General features: G+C 49.2%; 12 protein-coding genes across 12 annotated transcripts; 6 read left to right on the forward strand and 6 right to left on the reverse strand.

Annotated features, from left to right (window-relative positions):
- Positions 1-362: 362 nt before the first annotated feature.
- On the forward strand, positions 363-1,430 carry B9G98_01632 (putative ethanolamine kinase A; the record flags this gene model as incomplete). The annotated part of the gene is made up of 1 exon (XM_024808190.1): positions 363-1,430. One exon carries the CDS (start codon positions 363-365, stop codon positions 1,428-1,430), a length of 1,068 nt encoding a protein of 355 aa, XP_024663958.1.
- A 103-nt stretch (positions 1,431-1,533) lies between these two features.
- On the reverse strand, positions 1,534-6,159 carry B9G98_01633 (Phospholipid-transporting ATPase DNF1; the record flags this gene model as incomplete). Its single annotated transcript, XM_024808191.1, has 1 exon — positions 1,534-6,159. One exon carries the CDS (start codon positions 6,157-6,159, stop codon positions 1,534-1,536), a length of 4,626 nt encoding a protein of 1,541 aa, XP_024663959.1.
- Positions 6,160-7,869: 1,710 nt separating this feature from the next.
- B9G98_01634 (hypothetical protein) lies at positions 7,870-8,727 on the forward strand (the record flags this gene model as incomplete). The annotated part of the gene is made up of 1 exon (XM_024808192.1): positions 7,870-8,727. The coding sequence occupies one exon, from the start codon at positions 7,870-7,872 to the stop codon at positions 8,725-8,727; it is 858 nt and encodes a 285-aa protein (XP_024663960.1).
- Positions 8,728-8,730: 3 nt separating this feature from the next.
- On the reverse strand, positions 8,731-9,867 carry B9G98_01635 (Phosphoserine aminotransferase; the record flags this gene model as incomplete). Its single annotated transcript, XM_024808193.1, has 1 exon — positions 8,731-9,867. One exon carries the CDS (start codon positions 9,865-9,867, stop codon positions 8,731-8,733), a length of 1,137 nt encoding a protein of 378 aa, XP_024663961.1.
- Positions 9,868-9,986: 119 nt separating this feature from the next.
- On the reverse strand, positions 9,987-10,772 carry B9G98_01636 (hypothetical protein; the record flags this gene model as incomplete). The annotated part of the gene is made up of 1 exon (XM_024808194.1): positions 9,987-10,772. One exon carries the CDS (start codon positions 10,770-10,772, stop codon positions 9,987-9,989), a length of 786 nt encoding a protein of 261 aa, XP_024663962.1.
- Positions 10,773-11,237: 465 nt separating this feature from the next.
- Positions 11,238-12,872, forward strand: B9G98_01637 (Sterol O-acyltransferase 2; the record flags this gene model as incomplete). The annotated part of the gene is made up of 1 exon (XM_024808195.1): positions 11,238-12,872. One exon carries the CDS (start codon positions 11,238-11,240, stop codon positions 12,870-12,872), a length of 1,635 nt encoding a protein of 544 aa, XP_024663963.1.
- A 29-nt stretch (positions 12,873-12,901) lies between these two features.
- Positions 12,902-13,546, reverse strand: B9G98_01638 (Mitochondrial inner membrane protease ATP23; the record flags this gene model as incomplete). Its single annotated transcript, XM_024808196.1, has 1 exon — positions 12,902-13,546. The coding sequence occupies one exon, from the start codon at positions 13,544-13,546 to the stop codon at positions 12,902-12,904; it is 645 nt and encodes a 214-aa protein (XP_024663964.1).
- Positions 13,547-13,572: 26 nt separating this feature from the next.
- B9G98_01639 (Ankyrin repeat-containing protein P1E11.10) lies at positions 13,573-14,163 on the forward strand (the record flags this gene model as incomplete). The annotated part of the gene is made up of 1 exon (XM_024808197.1): positions 13,573-14,163. One exon carries the CDS (start codon positions 13,573-13,575, stop codon positions 14,161-14,163), a length of 591 nt encoding a protein of 196 aa, XP_024663965.1.
- A 34-nt stretch (positions 14,164-14,197) lies between these two features.
- B9G98_01640 (Translation factor GUF1, mitochondrial) lies at positions 14,198-16,126 on the reverse strand (the record flags this gene model as incomplete). Its single annotated transcript, XM_024808198.1, has 1 exon — positions 14,198-16,126. One exon carries the CDS (start codon positions 16,124-16,126, stop codon positions 14,198-14,200), a length of 1,929 nt encoding a protein of 642 aa, XP_024663966.1.
- Positions 16,127-16,197: 71 nt separating this feature from the next.
- On the forward strand, positions 16,198-17,331 carry B9G98_01641 (hypothetical protein; the record flags this gene model as incomplete). The annotated part of the gene is made up of 1 exon (XM_024808199.1): positions 16,198-17,331. The coding sequence occupies one exon, from the start codon at positions 16,198-16,200 to the stop codon at positions 17,329-17,331; it is 1,134 nt and encodes a 377-aa protein (XP_024663967.1).
- Positions 17,332-17,376: 45 nt separating this feature from the next.
- Positions 17,377-18,279, reverse strand: B9G98_01642 (hypothetical protein; the record flags this gene model as incomplete). Its single annotated transcript, XM_024808200.1, has 1 exon — positions 17,377-18,279. One exon carries the CDS (start codon positions 18,277-18,279, stop codon positions 17,377-17,379), a length of 903 nt encoding a protein of 300 aa, XP_024663968.1.
- A 30-nt stretch (positions 18,280-18,309) lies between these two features.
- B9G98_01643 (hypothetical protein) lies at positions 18,310-18,797 on the forward strand (the record flags this gene model as incomplete). Its single annotated transcript, XM_024808201.1, has 2 exons — positions 18,310-18,703; positions 18,745-18,797. The coding sequence occupies 2 exons, from the start codon at positions 18,310-18,312 to the stop codon at positions 18,795-18,797; spliced, it is 447 nt and encodes a 148-aa protein (XP_024663969.1).
- Positions 18,798-18,874: the final 77 nt, after the last annotated feature.

Consider the following 18,874-nt stretch of genomic DNA (forward strand, 5'->3'; position numbering starts at 1 on the left):
CTATTTAGCGCTAAAGTTTTTTTTTCTGGTCGATGAACTCAGGGTTAGGTGTCTCCTCATGGTTATTATGCAGCGTGCATGGTCGCTCGAATCCCCCGCTTTGATAGACGTCGTGTGACACATACGGTGCGTTAGCAGACCTGTTTGCAGCGAAAGGCACCGTTCATATTATCGAGTCTCTTAGTGAGCGCATCTATACTTTAAACTCAATAATGCGACAAAATAACCCTCCTTAAACCCTCACCTTTTAGTTCTGCCGAGAGGGTGATTAATCGGCGGTTAATAACATATTGGTCTGTGCTGTTAGTCAATAAAAAAAAAGGCCTCACTCAGGAAGATTGCTCTTATACGCTTTTCCGAACATGATTTGCGAGTTTCCGGATAGAGTTTTGAAACTAGTGCCCGAAGGGTCGGGCCATGCGGACGTCGAGCGGCTTATACGCGACGTCACCGGTGACGACTCGGCAGTCAAAATAACCAGCATTAAGGGTGGAATCACGAACCAGCTGCTCATGGCGCAGCAGGGGTCTAATAAAATGCTCGTTCGAGCCTTCGGCAAGGGCACTTCCACGTTCATTGACCGAAACCGCGAGTTTGCTGTCCACCGCCAGCTCACTACTTTGAACCTCGCTCCCAAACTCTACTGCCGGTTTGGAAACGGACTTGTCTATGGGTTTGTAGAGGGCAGAGCCACCGTATACCCAGAGCTTTCTCACCCAGATATTATTAGTAGTGTGTCAAGCCGGTTGGCACAATGGCATGCTCTCTTGAAAATCGAAGATGTAAAGAAGCTACTTTCTCCCCAGCCGCTTGGCGATTTGTGGAGTCTACTAGAGGACTGGATCAAGCAGTGTCCAAGTGGTGTTTTGGAAATGTCCAAAGCAGAAATGGCAGAGGAGCTGGAGTGGTTCAGAAGCAAGTACAAGAGCAGCAACGAAGGAGAGGTAATGGGACACTGTGATCTTCTAGCTTCAAACATTTTGGTGCCAAATGCATGGGACTCATCCAGTGAGATTTGTACAATCAATAGGAACGACCCCTCAAAGTCTATGGCAACGTTCATCGACTACGAGTACGCCATGCCTTGTCCACGCTCTTTCGATATTGCCAACCATTTCCAGGAATGGCAGGGCTATGATTGTGACCGCTCCTTGGTGCCCAACCCATTGTGCGACGATAAGAACCTGAACGATTGGGTTGATCACTACATCAAAGCAATTAAGCACTTCACAGGTACCGTGATCGGCACAGTCGACCAAATGATAGCCGAGCTTGCTGTTTGGTGGGGAATGCCGGGATTCTACTGGGGCATCTGGTCGGCAATCCAGTCAACGAACTCGGAAATAGACTTTGACTATGTCAACTATGCCCGGACAAGATTCGAAGAGTATCAAATCTGGAAAAAAACTATTTATCCTAACTTGCGTTAAGAACCAAAAAAAAATCAAAATAAGCTGGAAAATAAAAAACCTCACTCCCCAAGAACTCTGAACAAACAAGGAAAACAAGTATGTCGATAAGATGCATTTAATTCTAATTACGTTCGCGCTGGCCCATATGCCGGCCTACAAGATCTTCAGCAGTGGTCAGATCGTCCAGTTCCATAGAAGTTCGAATATTCTCAATACCTTCATGGACCGGTGGTTGTTCCCAGCGTGAGCTATGCCGAGCAATCTCCAAACTCTTGCGTAGGGAGGGCGATGCGTTTGATCGGACGTGGTCGCGTAATGTGGGCGACGTGGGAGACGCAGGCACGTCAAACAAAAACTCCTCTGCACCAACTTTGCGGTTGCCAAAGCGTACAAAGTCTGGTGAGCGTGTGATATCGGTGTGAGACTCGTTGCGGATCTCGTAAGGTTGGCGCATCGACCGGCGGGCGGCACGCTTTTCCCGACGAGTCCGGGGCCGCCATGTAGAGGGACGATAAGGATTGTTGTACTGAGCAGAGTCAGTGGGGTCGTCAGATGCAAGAGGCGTGGCCAGCACTTCATCAAATTCACCAAGACGCCATTGCTCGCGAATGATATCTACGTCTTTGGGGTTCCACAAAGCTCTGCCGGTCAACCAAGCAAAGTGTGGGATCATACACGCAACAATGCCCAGCAATGTAACGGCCCAGAAAACCAGAGTATCGTAAGTCTCTGCCGCTGCCTTGTACAGCTCTGCCGATCCAACAAACGAGGAGTAGATACCTGCCCACACAAACACCAGCAGAGTCGAAACAATGTTGACGATTGTAGAAACAATATCCCAGCGGTACTGATTTGTCAAAACAAAGAAGTTACAAACCATGACTGAGATGGTGCACGAAGACATACCAATCCAGAATCGGTGGTCAACGGGCCGACCAGTCATAGACTGGAAGCCGCCACCCATATAGCAGAAATAAGGGAAAAAGAACGAGACGAAAGACATAAACACACCGGTTATCATGTAAAACCAGAACTTGGTTTCTGTAAAGTCTGCTCGATGAATGCCCCGGCGGTACAGTTGAGGTACAGCAAGTGAAATCTTGTCGGGCACATCCTGATCAAGGATACCCATACAAATGACAGGCAGTGAGGTGAAGGCAAGATTGAAGAACATCACAAAAGTATAGTCGTAAAGATATGTTGCATCAAAGTTGGTAAAGATACCATACCAGAACATGGTAAACGTGAAAATAACGTTCTTGTAAAAGAAGTTCGGAATCATTTCAGCTAACCTCTTGTAGTCCCAACGACCATGTACCAACAAAAGACGGGAAAGGAACCTGAACTGACCAATTGCATAGTCTGAAGACATAACAGCTTGTCGTCCTTCTTCACCGGCAATACCAACACCTACATCAGCTTCCTGGATCATAGCAACATCGTTAGCACCATCTCCAATACTCAAGGTCATGACATCCAGCGTGCTGCGAACAAGGTTGACAACACCGGCCTTTTGGGCAGGTGAGACACGGCAGCACAACACAGACTTGCACTGTTTGCACAGTAACAAAAACTTGTGGTTGATGGCAGGGTTCAAGGCAAGCTTGAGGGCCTCGCCATCAATTACCACCGCAAAGCGACCGGAGGGTGAGCTATGGTCGCGTTTTGCTTCCTCAAGTTCTTCCCAAGAGCCTTCCATGTTGAAGTGACGGTGAAGGTAGTCGTCGATGAGCGCCGGTACAGAGCCCTTGTCGCCATTTTCGACACGGATAACCAACAGCTCCATTGAGTTATCAAGCAGGTTACATGAGAAACCAATGTTGATTGCGGTCTCGACCTTGTCACCAGTAAGAACCCACAGTTTGATACCACCATCAGCTAACAGCGAAATAGTAGTCGGAACACCATCCTGAAGTCTGTCTTCGATGGCAGTACCACCAACAAGCATCAGGTTCCGCTCAATAGTATCGGCAACTGCATCGAGCTTATCTTCACGGTTGACAATGGAAGCGGCGGCCTCTTCGTAACGTTCATTCCATGCATAATACTCTTTGGGGTCAATTTCGCAGTCTGCCATACACATTGTGCGCAGACCCTCGTTAGCAAACTCTTCAAGTTGCACAGCAGTTTTTTCGCGGAGCTCTTGTTGAACGCCAGGACGCAAACGCTCGTAGATAACCGAATCGGCACCTTTGCAAATAAGCACGATTCGATCGCCTTCGTCGCTCTTGATTTTGACGATGGCAGACATACGCTTACGAGTAGAGTTGAATTCAAGAATATTGAGAATTTGGTACTCAACATCTTGACCTTGAATGTTGACCACAACACCATGGCGTACCCGTCCAACAAGCGCAAAGCCACAATCACGAGCGGCAGAGACAAGAGCGGCTTCGTCAGGAGACTGAGCTTTGAAATCTTTACGACCTTCATAAACCTTGGAATTTTCCGTGATCACAGAGTTGCACAACGTGAGCCAAAGCATAAAGTTGAAATTAGCCCTAGCTTGCTGCGGACCAGCAGCTCCCTGTAAATCATCGACAAATTGAGACGACACAAAGGTGACTTCACTATCAATGAGGTGAGGACTGTCGTATATCCCTCGCAAGGTTTTGATCATACGCGCCCTGTCGTCGGCAATCTCGATTTCCATTTGCTTAGCCTCTTTTTCAACATCAACACCTTGACGTTTACGCATTCCCATCAAGGCTTCTGTATAAGCCTTACCATAGGCAACGCCGTTAATTGTACATTTGCGGAATTCCATAACATTCTGTGTAAGAGTTCCCGTTTTATCGCTGAAGACGTATTCAATTTGTCCCAAGTCATCAGAAATATTCCAACTTTTAGGTGTGCACGGATAATCAATCGGCTCGTAATACATGTAGCAATCCGAGTAAATATAGAAGGCCTGACACGTTTTGACGATTTCAATCGAAATGTACAGCGAAATAGGAACCAAACTTTGATAAAGAATAAGAGCAGCAAAGAACGAGACAATACCGGCAACCGGGGCTGAGCCGCCAATGATTCCAAACTCGAAGTAATTTGATGATGACTGCTTTTTAGTGTGGATAATACCGTTCACCAAACCACTGACGAAACAAAGAATGAACAGCAGAGCGAAATTGTAGATAACATAGAGATTCAAGCCTCGTTGCAGGCGACTACGCTTTGTCGGAGTAACACCGGCATTAAGCATGATCTTGGTCTCGAATCCCGTGTAACATACCACACCGACAACCCACTTTGTGTTTCTTAATGTACAGCCACGTAACAGCAAGTTGTTGATGGTGATAGGTTCGCTACGCTCTGTGATATCGTCAGGCTTCCATTTTGCCACACCACTGAATGTGTAGAGGCTGGGCTGAGGAGCTTCGGTCTCCATCCAGAAAGAAGCCTTTTGGCAATCTTGGGAATGAACCACTTTGCGACCACAGTGAAGGGCTTGGCGGATCTTCAAGTTGGTTTCACCGTCGAGATTTTTGGTCTCGACATAGCAGGCACCGTCGTCTTCGCTGGTTGACAAAATAACCACATCGGCAGGGATCTCCTCATCGCTGCGAATACGAATAAAATCACCGACGCGAACGTTTTTCCAGTAATCCCGCTGAAAGTATGCCTTTTGAATAGGGTTGATACGGGGCTGGATAACCGACTCAGCCGGGTCTTCAAGCTCGTTGTCCTGAGAAGAAAAAGGGTTGTCAAGATCTTCCAAATCGATAGACTCGCGGGTTTCTGCCGAGTACTCAGATCGCACCTCGGCACGGTCGAGGGTGTTATGGAAAGGAGACTTTGTATCAGACTTCACGCCAGTCTTTTTCTCCTTGCGAGCGGCCTTTCTTGCATAACACCATTGACCCATGCGCATCATACCCCGGGTGTTGGCCTTTTTGAATCGACGCCACAGCGAAATGTTCTCGTCCACAACGTTTGGGTTCTCGTTGTTCACCAATACCTCGGTGGCCGTATTGTTTACCTCAAGATCAAGAACTGTACGACGGTAGTCCTCAATGGCGTCTTTGATGGCTGTGATGATCACAATAACGACAATAGGCACTGCGGCCAAACCAGGGTTCTGGACGCCAAAAATAGAGAACGCACCAAGAATATCAATGGCCAAGAAGTAAATATTAGCAACATTGTGGAACTGGAAATAAATATTCTTGGGGAAAAACGACAGCGGGGTGTATTTGGTTGTGCGAATTTTATTTCGGACAAACTTCTGCACGGGCAAGTTTGTCAGAGGATCCTTAAGCTCTGGAGGCAATTGCATATTGAAATAAATCTGACGCTCTCCAGGCAAGACCTCGTCAGGGTCCAAAAATCCACTATCATCGGCAGAGCTGCGGTCGTCACGTGGAGGGGTGGTGTCTCGGTCGCGGCCGTCATCGGAGCCGCCTCCGCCTTGCGGGTGCAAAAACGACGAGAAACGGCGATTAAAAAGAGACTTTTGTCTTTGTGGGGTCCTTCCTTTTTTGTTATATTGCGTACCCCAGCGATTTCTCTTCATGGCGGTTTGTTGGCGCTCCAGCTCGCTATCCTTTGTATCGATGGTCTCGAGCTCTGGGCCAGGCGAGAAATGGGCCCGTCGTAAATCTGGTGTCTGCTGAAGCGTCTCAGAGCTGGAGTTCTCGTACTGATCCGCAAAGGGTGACATGGCCCCTGAGGGCGGGCGGTTCTCGTCCGGTTCGTCACCGTAGGGGAAGGAATCGGACTGATCCACTTGATTTATCCAATCCGGCATTTTGCACTGATAAGCCTCTCAAAAAAAAAGTGTAAACACGAATAATTCTTGACACGGTCCTGTAAAGTCCAGTGTCGGAAGCCCGGTCCGGGGGTTCAGCAGAATGAAATGAAAATGTCTAGACACGCGTTAAGCAGGGGCTAGAGTAGATCCTGGTCTCAAATGAGGTACAAGCTTTGAGTAGATAGAAAGCTCGCGTAGATCAACAGTTCCGACAAGGCGTGCTGAATTGGAAAAAAAACCTAATTGAGGAGGCAAAGGCAAGTTCGGTGAAATGGTTGGGACTTGCGCTATATTAGCTGGCTGGCACCTTACGCAAGCACAAAGATCTTTTTCTTTTTTCAGGAACAGGCCGCAGCCAGAGCCCAAACCCTGCCACAAAAAAAAACCCTGGGAACGGTGCGTAGCGGCCGGTCGGCTTGAATGGCGGTATCTGGATCCCGTGAGGAGCGCTGAAGGTTATATTGGAGAAAAAGGCGGGAAAGTTAAGTTTCTTCAGTGTCGGTGCAAGTCCCGGCTATTCGCTCGGCGCTAAAATTACGCTACAGGTGCTATGGCATTCCCCTAATAGAAGCGGGCAATTACACAGGGGTGACGAGCGTCCGGGGAAAAACCCCTTTCTCCGCCAACGGTATCCTTACGTCATGCTGTTGCACCGTTGGAGAACGTGTGCGGGAAAGATGTGTCAGGCACGGTCAGTATGACCAGCTAAGGAGAGGGCCAGCAGGGCCCTGAGCTCCCCCTTTGGTCCACCCTGCCTGAGACTAGCGTACTAATCGACTTAGCCGAGTCTATAAATTAGTCGTTTTTATTACATACACCTAATTAATTTACATACTGCAGTTAGTGAAGCGTGTGCACTGCACCGTAAGTAAATAATCGGACTAGGTCAGGGCCTCGCAGCACAGTAATGCTGCACAACCGGCACAGCACGCACACATGGTACCACAACACCCACAGCCGTCGTCTCTCTGCCTTGGCGGAGGTCCCTGTTGATAGTAGCCCTGCGGAGGAGGTCCCTGCTGGTAGTAGCCCTGCTGAGGTGGGCCCTGCTGGTAGTAGCCCTGCTGAGGGGGGCCTCCGTATCCGCCTCCCTGCTGGTAGCCGCCCTGGTTTTCGTAGTATCCTCTTGAGCTCATTATTCAGTTGAAGCAAAACCAAAGGTATTTGCTTGGGGGTTTATCGAGGTATAGTAACAACTAAGCTATAAATACTAAGTTTGCGCATGACTAACCCGTTTCCTAGTTCACCACCTTGCATGGGCTAGCAGCGTGCAGAACTGAGAGAGACCTGAAACTGATCTTTACGCAGGGCCTAGTGGAGAACAAGCTCGTTATTTTTCTGTAGCTAAACAGTGCGGTCCAGAACAGTGCAAATACATTGAAACAGCTACTAAATTCTCCGTGTACTTGCACTAGCCGCTTGGAGCCCCCTTATGCAAGATGCAGGGTTCGTACGCCTCTTTCCCGGCTCCATGTCTGAGCCACGCCCTACTGAGCCCGCCCACCACCCACTGCGAAGCCAAAAATACGAGCCGTAGCTTATTGTACACAAACCGTGGAGTTTGAACCGACGTGTCCGAATCAAACCGAGATGGTCTCCCCCACCTTGCTCCCCCATATTGTCCAGGCGTACGCTTCTTTTGTTTTGTAAACCCTAATATCCCCTCAGCTTTCCGACTGTGTTCCGCCAAGGATTACATAGGTTTCCATGGCTGTCGGCGTGTTACTGGAAGCTAGGCTGCGGGAACCTCTGTTTGTTCGCGATGTTTGCTCAGCGTTAGCCTCCATTAACCCCAGTGGGCTCCTGGTTGCTGATCGCAACCGTCTGGTGTTTTCTGCCCAGAGTTCAATGCAGTCTGCAACTCTTTGGGCCGAACTGGCCATCGATAGCATGCTGGAACACATCAGCCATTTGACCGATTTTGCAATTGAAATACACTTCGAGTCGTTTCACCGCATGTTTCGCAGTTTCAATTCCATGGGCGAAGTGTTTATTCGCGTGACTCCGCGAAGCACAACCAGGCGCGTGGTGGGTCTTCGGATCAACAACGAGAGCGATGGCCCCGAAATGATTGTGCGGCAACGGATCAATGCGCTGGAAATACCCCTCTCCGCGGTGCCTACGGAACCCATCATCTCCTCGCTCGATATGTGCTGCGAACTCGCTTTGGGACAATTACCCCAGATCGTTCGGGTAGCTGAAAAATATCGGCAGTTGGATCACACGCTCGATATCAAGCTGTCTAGTGACCACGTTTTCAGCGTGATCATACAGCCGGCCGGTGTCCAGATAAACACGTCCTGGACGGTAATTTTCCCCGAAGTGCTGCCGGGAACCCAGGAATCTCAGTCAACTCCCCGCAGCGCGCTTCCCATGTTTGGGACTGCATCAATCACTTCAATCTCTGTGCAGGCACGGGATTGGTATAACGCAATAGCCCATTGCCAACAACTGGCTCGACGGGTGGTAGTGGGAATTGTCGGCAACGAAGTTTTGGCAGTGTTCTGCTATCCGCACACTGAAAATGAAGAAAATGTGCTTACTTTCTACTTAAGCTCTGCATAGATTTTAATTGAATTTTGACATGTACTCAGCGAGTCGGTCGATAGCCTCAGGAGTAATAGCATTGTAGTTGGAGACACGGATGCCGCCAACCGAACGATGTCCCTTGAGGCCAGTAAGGTGGAGCTCCGCAGCGCCCTTTAAGAACCGCTCCTCCGTGTCGGCGTCTTTAAATTTGAAAACAATGTTCATGCGCGAGCGGGCAGCCTTTGCAACTGTGGTAAGATACAGCTCGGGGCGTGCGTCAAGCAGAGCGTAGATCTTTTCTGCCTTGGCGTTACTCTCTTTCTCTTGAGCATCTAAACCACCTTTGGCAAGCAAGTCGCCGAGCACCAAGTTGATAACCTGCACGGCGAATATCGAAACGGTGTTGTAGGCAGAGTTGTTCTTGGCAATTAGAGTGAAATCAAAAACACTAGGGCCAATAAGAACCCCCAGTTGAGTCAATTCAGCGGGAGATGCCTGTTTTAGGAGGTCTTTGCGCACAACGTAAAGAGACACACCGGCAATACCGACGTTCTTCTGAGCACCGCCGAATAAAACAGCGAGCTTAGACACATCGACAGCCCGCGAAAACATGTTACTGGACATATCCATCACGAGGTTCGTGCCCTCCGGAACCTGTGGCAATTGCGGGAACTCGATACCATCGACGGTTTCGTTATCGCAAAAATAAACAAATGCAGTCTCCGCTGGATCGCTAAACTTCCACTCACTCTGATCAGAAATATGCCGATATTTGCCGTCTTTTTTACCGTCAAACACAATGTTCGTTTCAACTCCCAATCGTTTAGCCTCTGCAGCACCCTTGGCGCTCCATGTGCCGGTCACCAGGTAATCAGCTTTACCTTTTTTGCCCGTCTTGGCAGCAAAGGCAGCCATGAGATTGTAAATAACCGCTGCAAAGCCACCAGTTCCGCCACCTGGAATAAATAGCACCTCGTGGGTTTCGGGCACCTTGAGAATTTCAATCACCTTCGACTTGGCATCGTCAATGATCTGGGTGGCTTGTTTCGAACGGTGCGAGATTTCGCCGAGACCAACGCCCTGGTTCTCGTACTCGACAAACTCTTTGGCTGCCTGTTTAACGACCTCCGTAGGCAAAGCTGCGGGCCCAGCTCCGAAATAGAATCCCTCACGCATGACTCAATACTCTGTGACTAAAAAGGATCTAAAGGCAGTTTGACTAAAAGGCAAAAAGTCTTTGGGAATATTAGTTACTACAAGACCCCTTATTGTCGAAAGGGCGTTCATGCTATAAATTAGAATCTGGTCCGACGCTTGCGGCCAGTGAATTTAGAGTCCAAGTGGACAATTTTACCTCGTTTGCGCATAGTCTCCTTTTTGCGGGCAATGAACTCGCGACGGGTCTCCACGCCCTTCCGGGCTCGCTTCTTTCCTTCCTCAACTTGGATGCCCTGCAGGTTCAATCCCTCTTCGCCTTCGCCAGCCGCGAGAACCAAGTAGTATTTTTTGTTCTTCTTGCTGTCGGCATTGTCAATGACCACACCACCGCCAAACCCGGTTACTTTGGCCGCTTCTAAGATCATGTCAAGCTGCTTTTGCCCTGTAGGGTAAAACTGGCACACGGCTTTGCCGCCGCGCTTCAGACTGGCATAGAGTGTCTGAAAAAACCGCTGCAGCCGATGGCGTGGGTTCGAATGCGAGCTATCGGCATTGCCCAGCCACTGGATAGCAGAGATAGAGATGGCGGCATCAAATGTGCCGGCACGAAATGGAACGCCTGCCCCCATATCTGCCAAAAAGAGATCGCCTTCAACTTCGCGATCCAAAGCGTTACCGAGCATTGAGGCTGAAATGTCCATGCCAACCCAATAATGGCCTTCTTCCGTCAGAATCTCGCCCGAAAGACCCGACCCGCAGCCAATGTCCAGAATGTGTTGGCCCTGGGGGATGTTCAACAGCTCAAGGGCACGCAGGGTCATTGCGGCCTGGATCTGCTGCACACGGGTATTCTGTGTATACTTGGTCGACTCATCGTCGTTATAGAAAATCTCTGGCGGAGCTGTGTATTCCGGTCTAGACATCTCAAACAAAGATTCGTCCTGCTGAAAAAAAGTATTATGTCAGTTGATCTGGGTAACACCCCACCTTTACCCCTCGACCTTGAGCTCGGATATTGTGCGGTGGGGTGGAAAAACCTTAGCTATACAGGTGGCGTACGCTTTGACTAAATGGCCAAAGCAAGGTGATCCAGTCAGTGAGGGGTTATTGTCGCACTTAGGGGAGGGGTTCTCCGCATACTCATGCATGAGTCAAAGCAAAGCCACTCGAGCTGTGTGCAACGCAATCGACCGGACAGTAACTCAGCCCACTAGCTAAAGGCCTGAGTCCATATTTTTCGGTGGAATTCCCAATTCGCTCCGATCTCGTCACGCCCAACCTCGTATTTGTGTCATCTGCGATAGCATTTACGTGCAGATACGAGTGACATAAGCGATCCAGCGGTTATTGCTCGTATTTATATTGCTTCCCGACGGGCAACTCCAATTATGAGCTCTTCGGACGATAGCGAGCAGTCGGCAATTGCCAGTCTGAGCAAACTCCCGAAACATCCTAAACACAAACGTCGGCATCTCAGAACCTCCTCTGATTCCTGGTCCACTTCGGGACTGGATTCCCCGTCCACTCCGTCGTCCCCGGCGCCCCCACGACCGCTACGGCCGTCCAAAACAGAGACGCTTGCAAGCAGCAGCAAGAGAGATGACGAAATCAAGTCTCGTACCAGCAGAACCGGCACCGAGTATGATAAGAAGAGTTCTGTTGATTTACAGTTCCCCTCTGGGAAACGAAGAACCAAGATTGCCTACAAGAACATTATTCACAAACACGAAACGACTATATTTGATTCACCAGAGTTTAGGAAGGATATTATGTACGGATTCTATGTTCTTTTTTGGGTAATTCTTGGTACAAGCACAATTAGAGCTCTGATTGTCAATTACATTTCAACTGGCCGGCTATTGGAAGACAACGTTGTGCGTATTCTTCGGCGGGATATCTTCAAAGTGGCCCTCACGGATCTGTTCATGTATCTGTGCATGTACGTCACCTACTTTCTTCAGAGACTTGTCAAGGCCAACATAGTGGATTGGCAGGGCATTGGCTGGAAGTTGCAGTACGTATGGCACTTTACGTTTCTGCTTACCTTTATTGCAGTCGCGAGGCTCGGTGACTATCCATGGATTGCCCGTATTTTTTTGTTACTACACTCCTTGACAATGCTCATGAAGCAACACTCCTACGCAATGTATAATGGTCACATGCACGCTATTGAAAACGAATTGGTGGTGTGCCAGAGTCTCCAGAAGCGTCATATTCATTCTGGAGACGTTATGGATGAAATTCTTGACCGTATGAAGTTCTGTCAGGAGGAGATCGATATTCAGTCCAAGTCTATCCGGTACCCTGCCAACTTGGGCTTGAAGAATTTCTTCATGTTCACAATGTATCCGACGTTGGTTTATCAGCTCGAGCTCCCCAGAACGTCCCATATTAGATGGTGGTTTGTTGCCAAAAAGGCCACAGCGACTCTAGCCCTGTTTGTTATTTTGATCATTTGGTCAGAACAGCATATCCACCCTATTGCAGTCACGGTTATAAACCTGCGCGACAAGCCACTGAGTACGCGATGGAGAGAGTATCCTTTGATTTTATCCGATCTGATTCCTCCGTTTTTCGTTGTGTATCTCATCACGTTCTACCTGATCTGGGATGCCATCTTAAACACCCTAGCAGAGCTCACGTGTTTCGGCGATCGCCTGTTTTACCGTGACTGGTGGAACACAGTGCAGTGGGACCAGTTTGCCAGAGACTGGAATGTGCCAGTCTACCAGTTCCTGTATCGCCATGTCTACCACTCGTCCATTGCAACCATGCATGTCTCGAAATTCCAAGGCATGGTTACGACCTTTATGCTATCTTCAGTGTTCCATGAGCTTGCTATGTACGTTATTTTTGGACGTCTTCGTGGCTACCTTTTCGGCTTCCAGTTGCTGCAGTTGCCACTGGGGTTACTGTCGAGACAAAAGATCTTCCAGAAATATCCCTCGCTCGGAATCGCCCTCTTTTGGTTTGGTATTTTTGTCGGGCCATCAATTCTAACTTCGTTGTATCTGACATTCTAGTCCATAGGTAAAATAAAAATAACATGGGGTCATCGGTAGATCTCGTCGAACGGGCGTGTATCGTTGAAGCACTGATCGAATACCTGGTCCACCACTAGTTCGGCCATTTCGCGGTCCTTGCAATTGGGGTTGGCCATCACGCTGAGGGTGGCTCGACGCCTAACGCACTCCTGGTGGCCCCGGCCGAATTTGAGAAAGCCATGCTTGAACATCTCGTTCATCATTCTGCACTCGCCGCTCAATGATGATGCACGAATTTCAGAGCACGCATGGTGCTGCAGTTTCGTCCAGTCTACTTCAAACCGGCAGTGGTCGTAGGCGTGGACCATCTCGTGGGCCATAGTGTCTTCGCAGTGGCTGCGAGAATAGATTTTGTTCTGACACAACAGAATTCCTAGCTCCGGATGGAAGCCGCCGCTTTTCATTTCGTCGCATTTCCCGCAAATAACGTTGCTCGAGTTGATATTACCCCCAATCTTTGCAATCTCGTCCCGCATGAACCTGACCGTGGGAGAGTAGTTCAGGTTCCAGTCTTTGAACTCGTTACATTGCTTGCACTCTCTGCCGTCTTTTTCTTGTGCTAGCCGGCTATTATATTGGGCCTCTTCTTCAGCCGAAAGCTGGCCAAACCGATATTTCGCCGCGTCTACAAGATTCTGAAATATTGTCAGCATGCAAGTTTTTTTCCTACCAATTTGTGATGAATATTTGGATTGCCTCGGCAGACAACCTTATTGACAAGGTCAAAGACTACATTGAGACGCAGGGCATGAGTCCGAACTCCAAGGATGAAAACGGCTACACCCCACTGCATGCTGCGGCAGAATGGGGTCACTTTGATCTCATTTCGTACCTGCTGGAGAAAGGTGGAGACGTGAACATTACTGATTCTGACGGCGACACGCCGCTCCATGCCACAGAGTCGGTTGAAATGGCCAAGTTTTTGGTTGAACACGGTGCAGATCCCAAAAAGAAAAACAGCGAAGGGCTCACCGCGCTCGAAAAGGCCCAAGAAGAAGACCCTATGGAACTGTCAGATCTCATAACATATTACCGCGAGCTCAACGGCGAAACAGTTGAAAAGCTGCCTGAGGATATGAGCGTTTCCATGTCGTATGCTGAAGAGGCTTCCGGAACGCCTCTGCTGGGCGAGGAACAGCGCAAACAGCTCGAAGAAATCGTGCAGAGAGAGGACGAAGCAGAGTTGACAACGTTCCTCCAGAACGCTTTGCTACAGGCTCAGGCTAAAAGCGACTCTCCTAACAAACGCCAGCACCTCGATGAACAATAGCTTAGCGTCCTTTTTTATTCTTATGTACATGAAACTAGTCCCTAGCCAGGAACCCTTGGTATGCTTCTTGCGGGATGTGCACGCGCCCCACCGACTGCATACGGTTTTTACCTTCCTTTTGTTTGGCCAGCAGCTTCTTGCGACGAGTGATATCGGCTGCATGCAGCTTATGGAGGACGTCCTTGCGCTTGGCCTTTACGGTGGACCGGGCAATGATTCGGTTGCCGCACCGAGCTTGCAGGATGATCTCAAACAGCTGGTACCGCATGTATTCCTTGAACTTGTCCACCCAGATCCGGCCTTTCTCGTCGACCTGGGACACGTGCATAACTTTGGCCAGAGCGTCCACGCTGTTGCCATTAACCAGCAGCTCAAGCTTGACAATTTGTGACGATTGATAGCCGGCGTCTTCATAATCCAACGACGCATAGCCTTTAGTTGCGCCTTTGAGTTTACCGAAAAAGTCATCGACCAGCTCAGCCAGCGGAATCAAAAATTTGGCACAGACCTGTCCGTTGGCCAAATACTCTACGTCGCTCTGCTGACCACGGAACGCTTGACACAGTTGCACGACCTGGCCAACGTACTCAGGAGGCGTGTGAATAGTAGCCTCGACAAAGGGTTCCTGGAGATCTTTAACTCCCATGGCTCCGCTAGTCATTTGCGGAAAGTCGTCTGGATTGGTGACGATGCGTTCTGTGCCGTCTTTTTCAACAATTTTGTAAGGCACAGTCGGCGCCGTGAAAATGAGGCTACCGCCGTGCTCTTTCTCCAGACGTTCTTTGAAAACGCTGGCATGCAAAGTGCCCAAGAAACCCAAACGCCAGCCCTGGCCAAGAGCATTTGAGCTTTCTTTTTGCAGAGTGACGGAACGATCATTCAATGTAAGCTGCTCAATGCTTTCCTCAAGCTGCTCAAAGTTAGCACCTTCAGCCGGGAATGCTCCCAAAAAGACCATGGGTTTGACTTCTTCGAATCCAGGCAGCGCTTCCACAGGATGATTCACTTGCATAAACGTATCGCCAATATGAGCGTCCTGTGAACGCTTCATACCAGTAATAATGTACCCAAGCTGACCAGCACTGAGATTCTTTGTGGAAACTCGTTCAGGATACATGATTCCCACTTCCTTGACCTCATACTTGAATCCAGTATGGGCCGACATGATCTTGGTGCCTTTGGACACTTTACCATCTACAATGTGCACCAGTAGAATGACGCCCAGAAATGGATCGAACCATGAGTCTACGAGCAATGACTTTAGCGGTTGATCTAATTTCCCCGTAGGCGGAGGGATGCGTTCAACAATAGCCGGCAAAACTTTCTCAACATGAAGGCCAGCTTTGGCTGAGATCGCCACGGGATCCAATAACCCAAACATATCAAACAATTGCTCAGTGACCCTGGGCACATCAGCATGGGGCAAGTCAATCTTGTTTATAACCGGCACTAGCTCCAGCCCCAAATCGTCGGCAAGATGAAAGTTAGCCACCGTCTGGGCCTGGACACCTTGTGATGCATCAACCAACAATAAAGCACCACCACAGGATGCATACGAGCGAGAAACTTCTTGTCTAAAATCGACGTGGCCAGGGGTATCGACAAGATGCAATAAATAATCTTTGTTTTTGTGATTGTATATCATGGTGCAAGTCTGGGCTTTGACGGTAATGCCGCGTTCCCTCTCAACGTCAAGCTTATCGAGAACTTGCTTGTTCGATCCCGGTTCAATCACCCCGGTGAGCTCCAACAAACGATCGCTCAGGGTGGATTTACCGTGGTCGACATGGGCAACAATACTGAAATTTCGGTACCGATCGATAGGTATTTGGGCGATCCGCTCTTCCAGATCTTTCGTTGCCTCCTTGGACTCAACTTTGCGCTTCATCTTAGCGCCCCGCACAAATATAGGGCGCCATAATCGAAACCCAACTCGGGTCACCTGGGGCCGTAGCGTGAGCATTTAGATAGAAAATTCCCCCGCGGCCCTGACTCAGCTTGGAGACTTTTTGGAGCCAGCACCACACATCGATAATGTTGACTGGTTTGATTTTGATGGCCGCTACTGTGGCTGCCGAGCCTACGCACTTGCAAAAAATCCTTGCTGCCATTAGCGGCAACGATGGAATCCCTGCTGCCAAGTGGAACGAATTGACCTTCTTGGAGCGGGTCAAAATTCACGACTGGACCAAGGAGCTTTTTATCTTTGCCGTGTTTGGTGTTTACTTTGCTATCCATTTCTGGGGCGTCAGTACTAACCGCAAGCATGTCGATCGTTTCATGGGGGCCGCTGAGCCTGTCATTGCCGAGCAGTTCGCCATGGTTGGCTGCACTCCGCAGATGAAGATTGTCAAGGACTCTGCGGTGCGTTACACAACTTATGCCAGTGGCCGTGTCAATATTGAGAGTCTTCTTGTTCGCTTCTACGCTCTCGAGCGCCAGAACCTTATTTTGAACACCATCGGTTTGTTTTTCCCAGCGGCTCGTTCGCTCGAGGGCCTTCGTGATCACGCCCTTGTCACTCTTACTCCTCATGACCCTACGGCGATTGAGCCCCAGATTTTCGCTGTTGTCTCAAAGTTCGGCATGCAGCAAGCCCGCGAGGACAATTACTATCTGTCTTTGACTCGCACAACTGAGTCGTCCAAGCTGCCCGCCTCGTTGGTGTTTATGGCCGAGCATAATGAGATCATTGAAAGTATTTTCACTGGTACCTTGGCTGAGGCTATCACTAATGCCGAGGATATCCTTGAGTACTTTGCTATCACTGATCAGGGCATTGACGCCCCTACAGAGGTTTCCGAGGTCGCCCCCAAGATACGGGTCTATCTTTCCGTTCGCTATCCGTCGAACAAGGCTCAGTCCGAAGCTCTCGCCAAGCTCGTTGATGCTGCTATCAACGCTGTCGATTTCATGATCAACAAAAAGCCTTTGCGTAGCGAGGTGGCCCGTAAGATCCGGGCCTCTCGTGAGGAGCAGATCAAAAAGATCGAAAAGGCTGCCGAAGCCCTTAAAAAGGAAGAGCTTGAGGCCAAGAAGGCTGAAGAGCGTCGTGAGCAAGCCAAACAGCAGAACAGCCTCAGCGAGAAGGAAGAACGTAAACTCGCCAAAAAGCAGCAGGAAAAAGAGGCCCGTAAGCAGCGCGCTCGTATGACTCGCCGCCAGTAAATGTAATAAAAAGAAAAGACCAAATTTTTGTGCTCAAATAGATAATTACCTTGTCCGCAAAACCTTCCAGCCACGGCCAATGGGCGTGTTGAATCCGTCGATCCACCCGGATCCTACTGCATCAAATAGGATATATTCCAGGCTGAGTCCCTTGAGGTTACGCCAATATCCTTTGCTAGAGTCGAGTTTCTCCTGAATATTGTTTTCCGGTAACTCTTTCCATTTGTTGGCCATAAGAGTCTTTAGAAGCCAGGTTCGTCCTGAGGTAACTAACTTGAGGAACGCTCCCTGCATGGGTGTCATTATATACCTGACTTGATGGTTTCCTGGATCAATTGAGAGGTGTCCTTCTTGCACAAGCTGCGAGACTTCTTGATCAGTTAATCCTGCATTGCGAAGAGCGTTGATACCAAGCCAAGTTGCTTCCGGTGCGTTTTGTAGCATAGCCTTTAATTTGTTGATATGCCGACCTTCACCCATTGCAGCATAGAATGCAGCTGAATCGATCAGCAAATCGTTGGAATCACCCTGATTCACAGTTAGAAGCCTCACACGTCCCGCTTTTCTCTCTTTGTTGATTTCTCGGTCGATGTATGTTGACGAGTGCGGGAACACTCCGTATATCTGTGATACTAGAAGAAGCGGCGGTAAGCTCGCACGAAAAGTATGGACCATAGCATATAGCTCATGGTGGATGGTTTTCTCCTCGAGCTCTACCCATTGTCGACTAAGAATGCTCTTCATGACCACGCCAAGATCAGTGTCGGTAGACACCTGCCAGGGAATCGGCGCTTTCCCCAGATTTTTCAGTTTTTCAGGCGCCTCTTTCCGCCGCTTTTTCTCGTCCTCTAGCTGCCTCAATAACGCAACATCCCCGGGAAGCAGAGGTGCCTGCGGTTTTTTTGTGGACTTTCGCAGCTTGACACTTCTCGTCACATAAAGCCCCATGCTATTAAGTTAGTAAGTATAACTACTGTCATGATCAAGTTATCCGGTGGAGTTAGGCTCGTTGCAGGAGCTTTTCGGGGATATGCCACAGTCAAAGAGATTGCCAGAATGGTGCCCAAAGAAGGCAAAGTTGTATTTATTGACGGGAAAGTCGTGAGCCACGACACTGAGCTCACGGCGATCGCAGTCCCCAAGGGATGTGAATTGCAGGTCGTTAGTGTGAATGCCCGCGGGGATAACGAAGATCCGAAAGTTGCCGTGAAAATTGCCGAGCTGCTGAAGAAAGGTACGGCTGTCGACAAAAAGGCCAAGAAGACCAAGCCAGCCCAGATCAAAGAAATATCTGTCTCGTGGTCGATTTCTAAAAAGGACTTTGATCTACAGAAACGCAAAGCTATTGAATCAGTATTCAACCGGGGCCATAGTCTGCAACTGAAACTAGAGGATAAAAACTACCGCCGCCAGCCTCTGACTCCAAATCAGCTGGAAAGTCGAGCACTTATTCGGGACAGAGTTGAGGGCCTCTTAGACGAGCTGGGAACGCGTGCAAAGGCGCCCGACGGGAACATTCAGTCACGCATGCTATTTTATTATC

Source organism: Wickerhamiella sorbophila (genome assembly GCF_002251995.1).
Source record: "Wickerhamiella sorbophila strain DS02 chromosome Unknown contig1, whole genome shotgun sequence".
NCBI lineage: Eukaryota > Fungi > Ascomycota > Dipodascomycetes > Dipodascales > Trichomonascaceae > Wickerhamiella > Wickerhamiella sorbophila.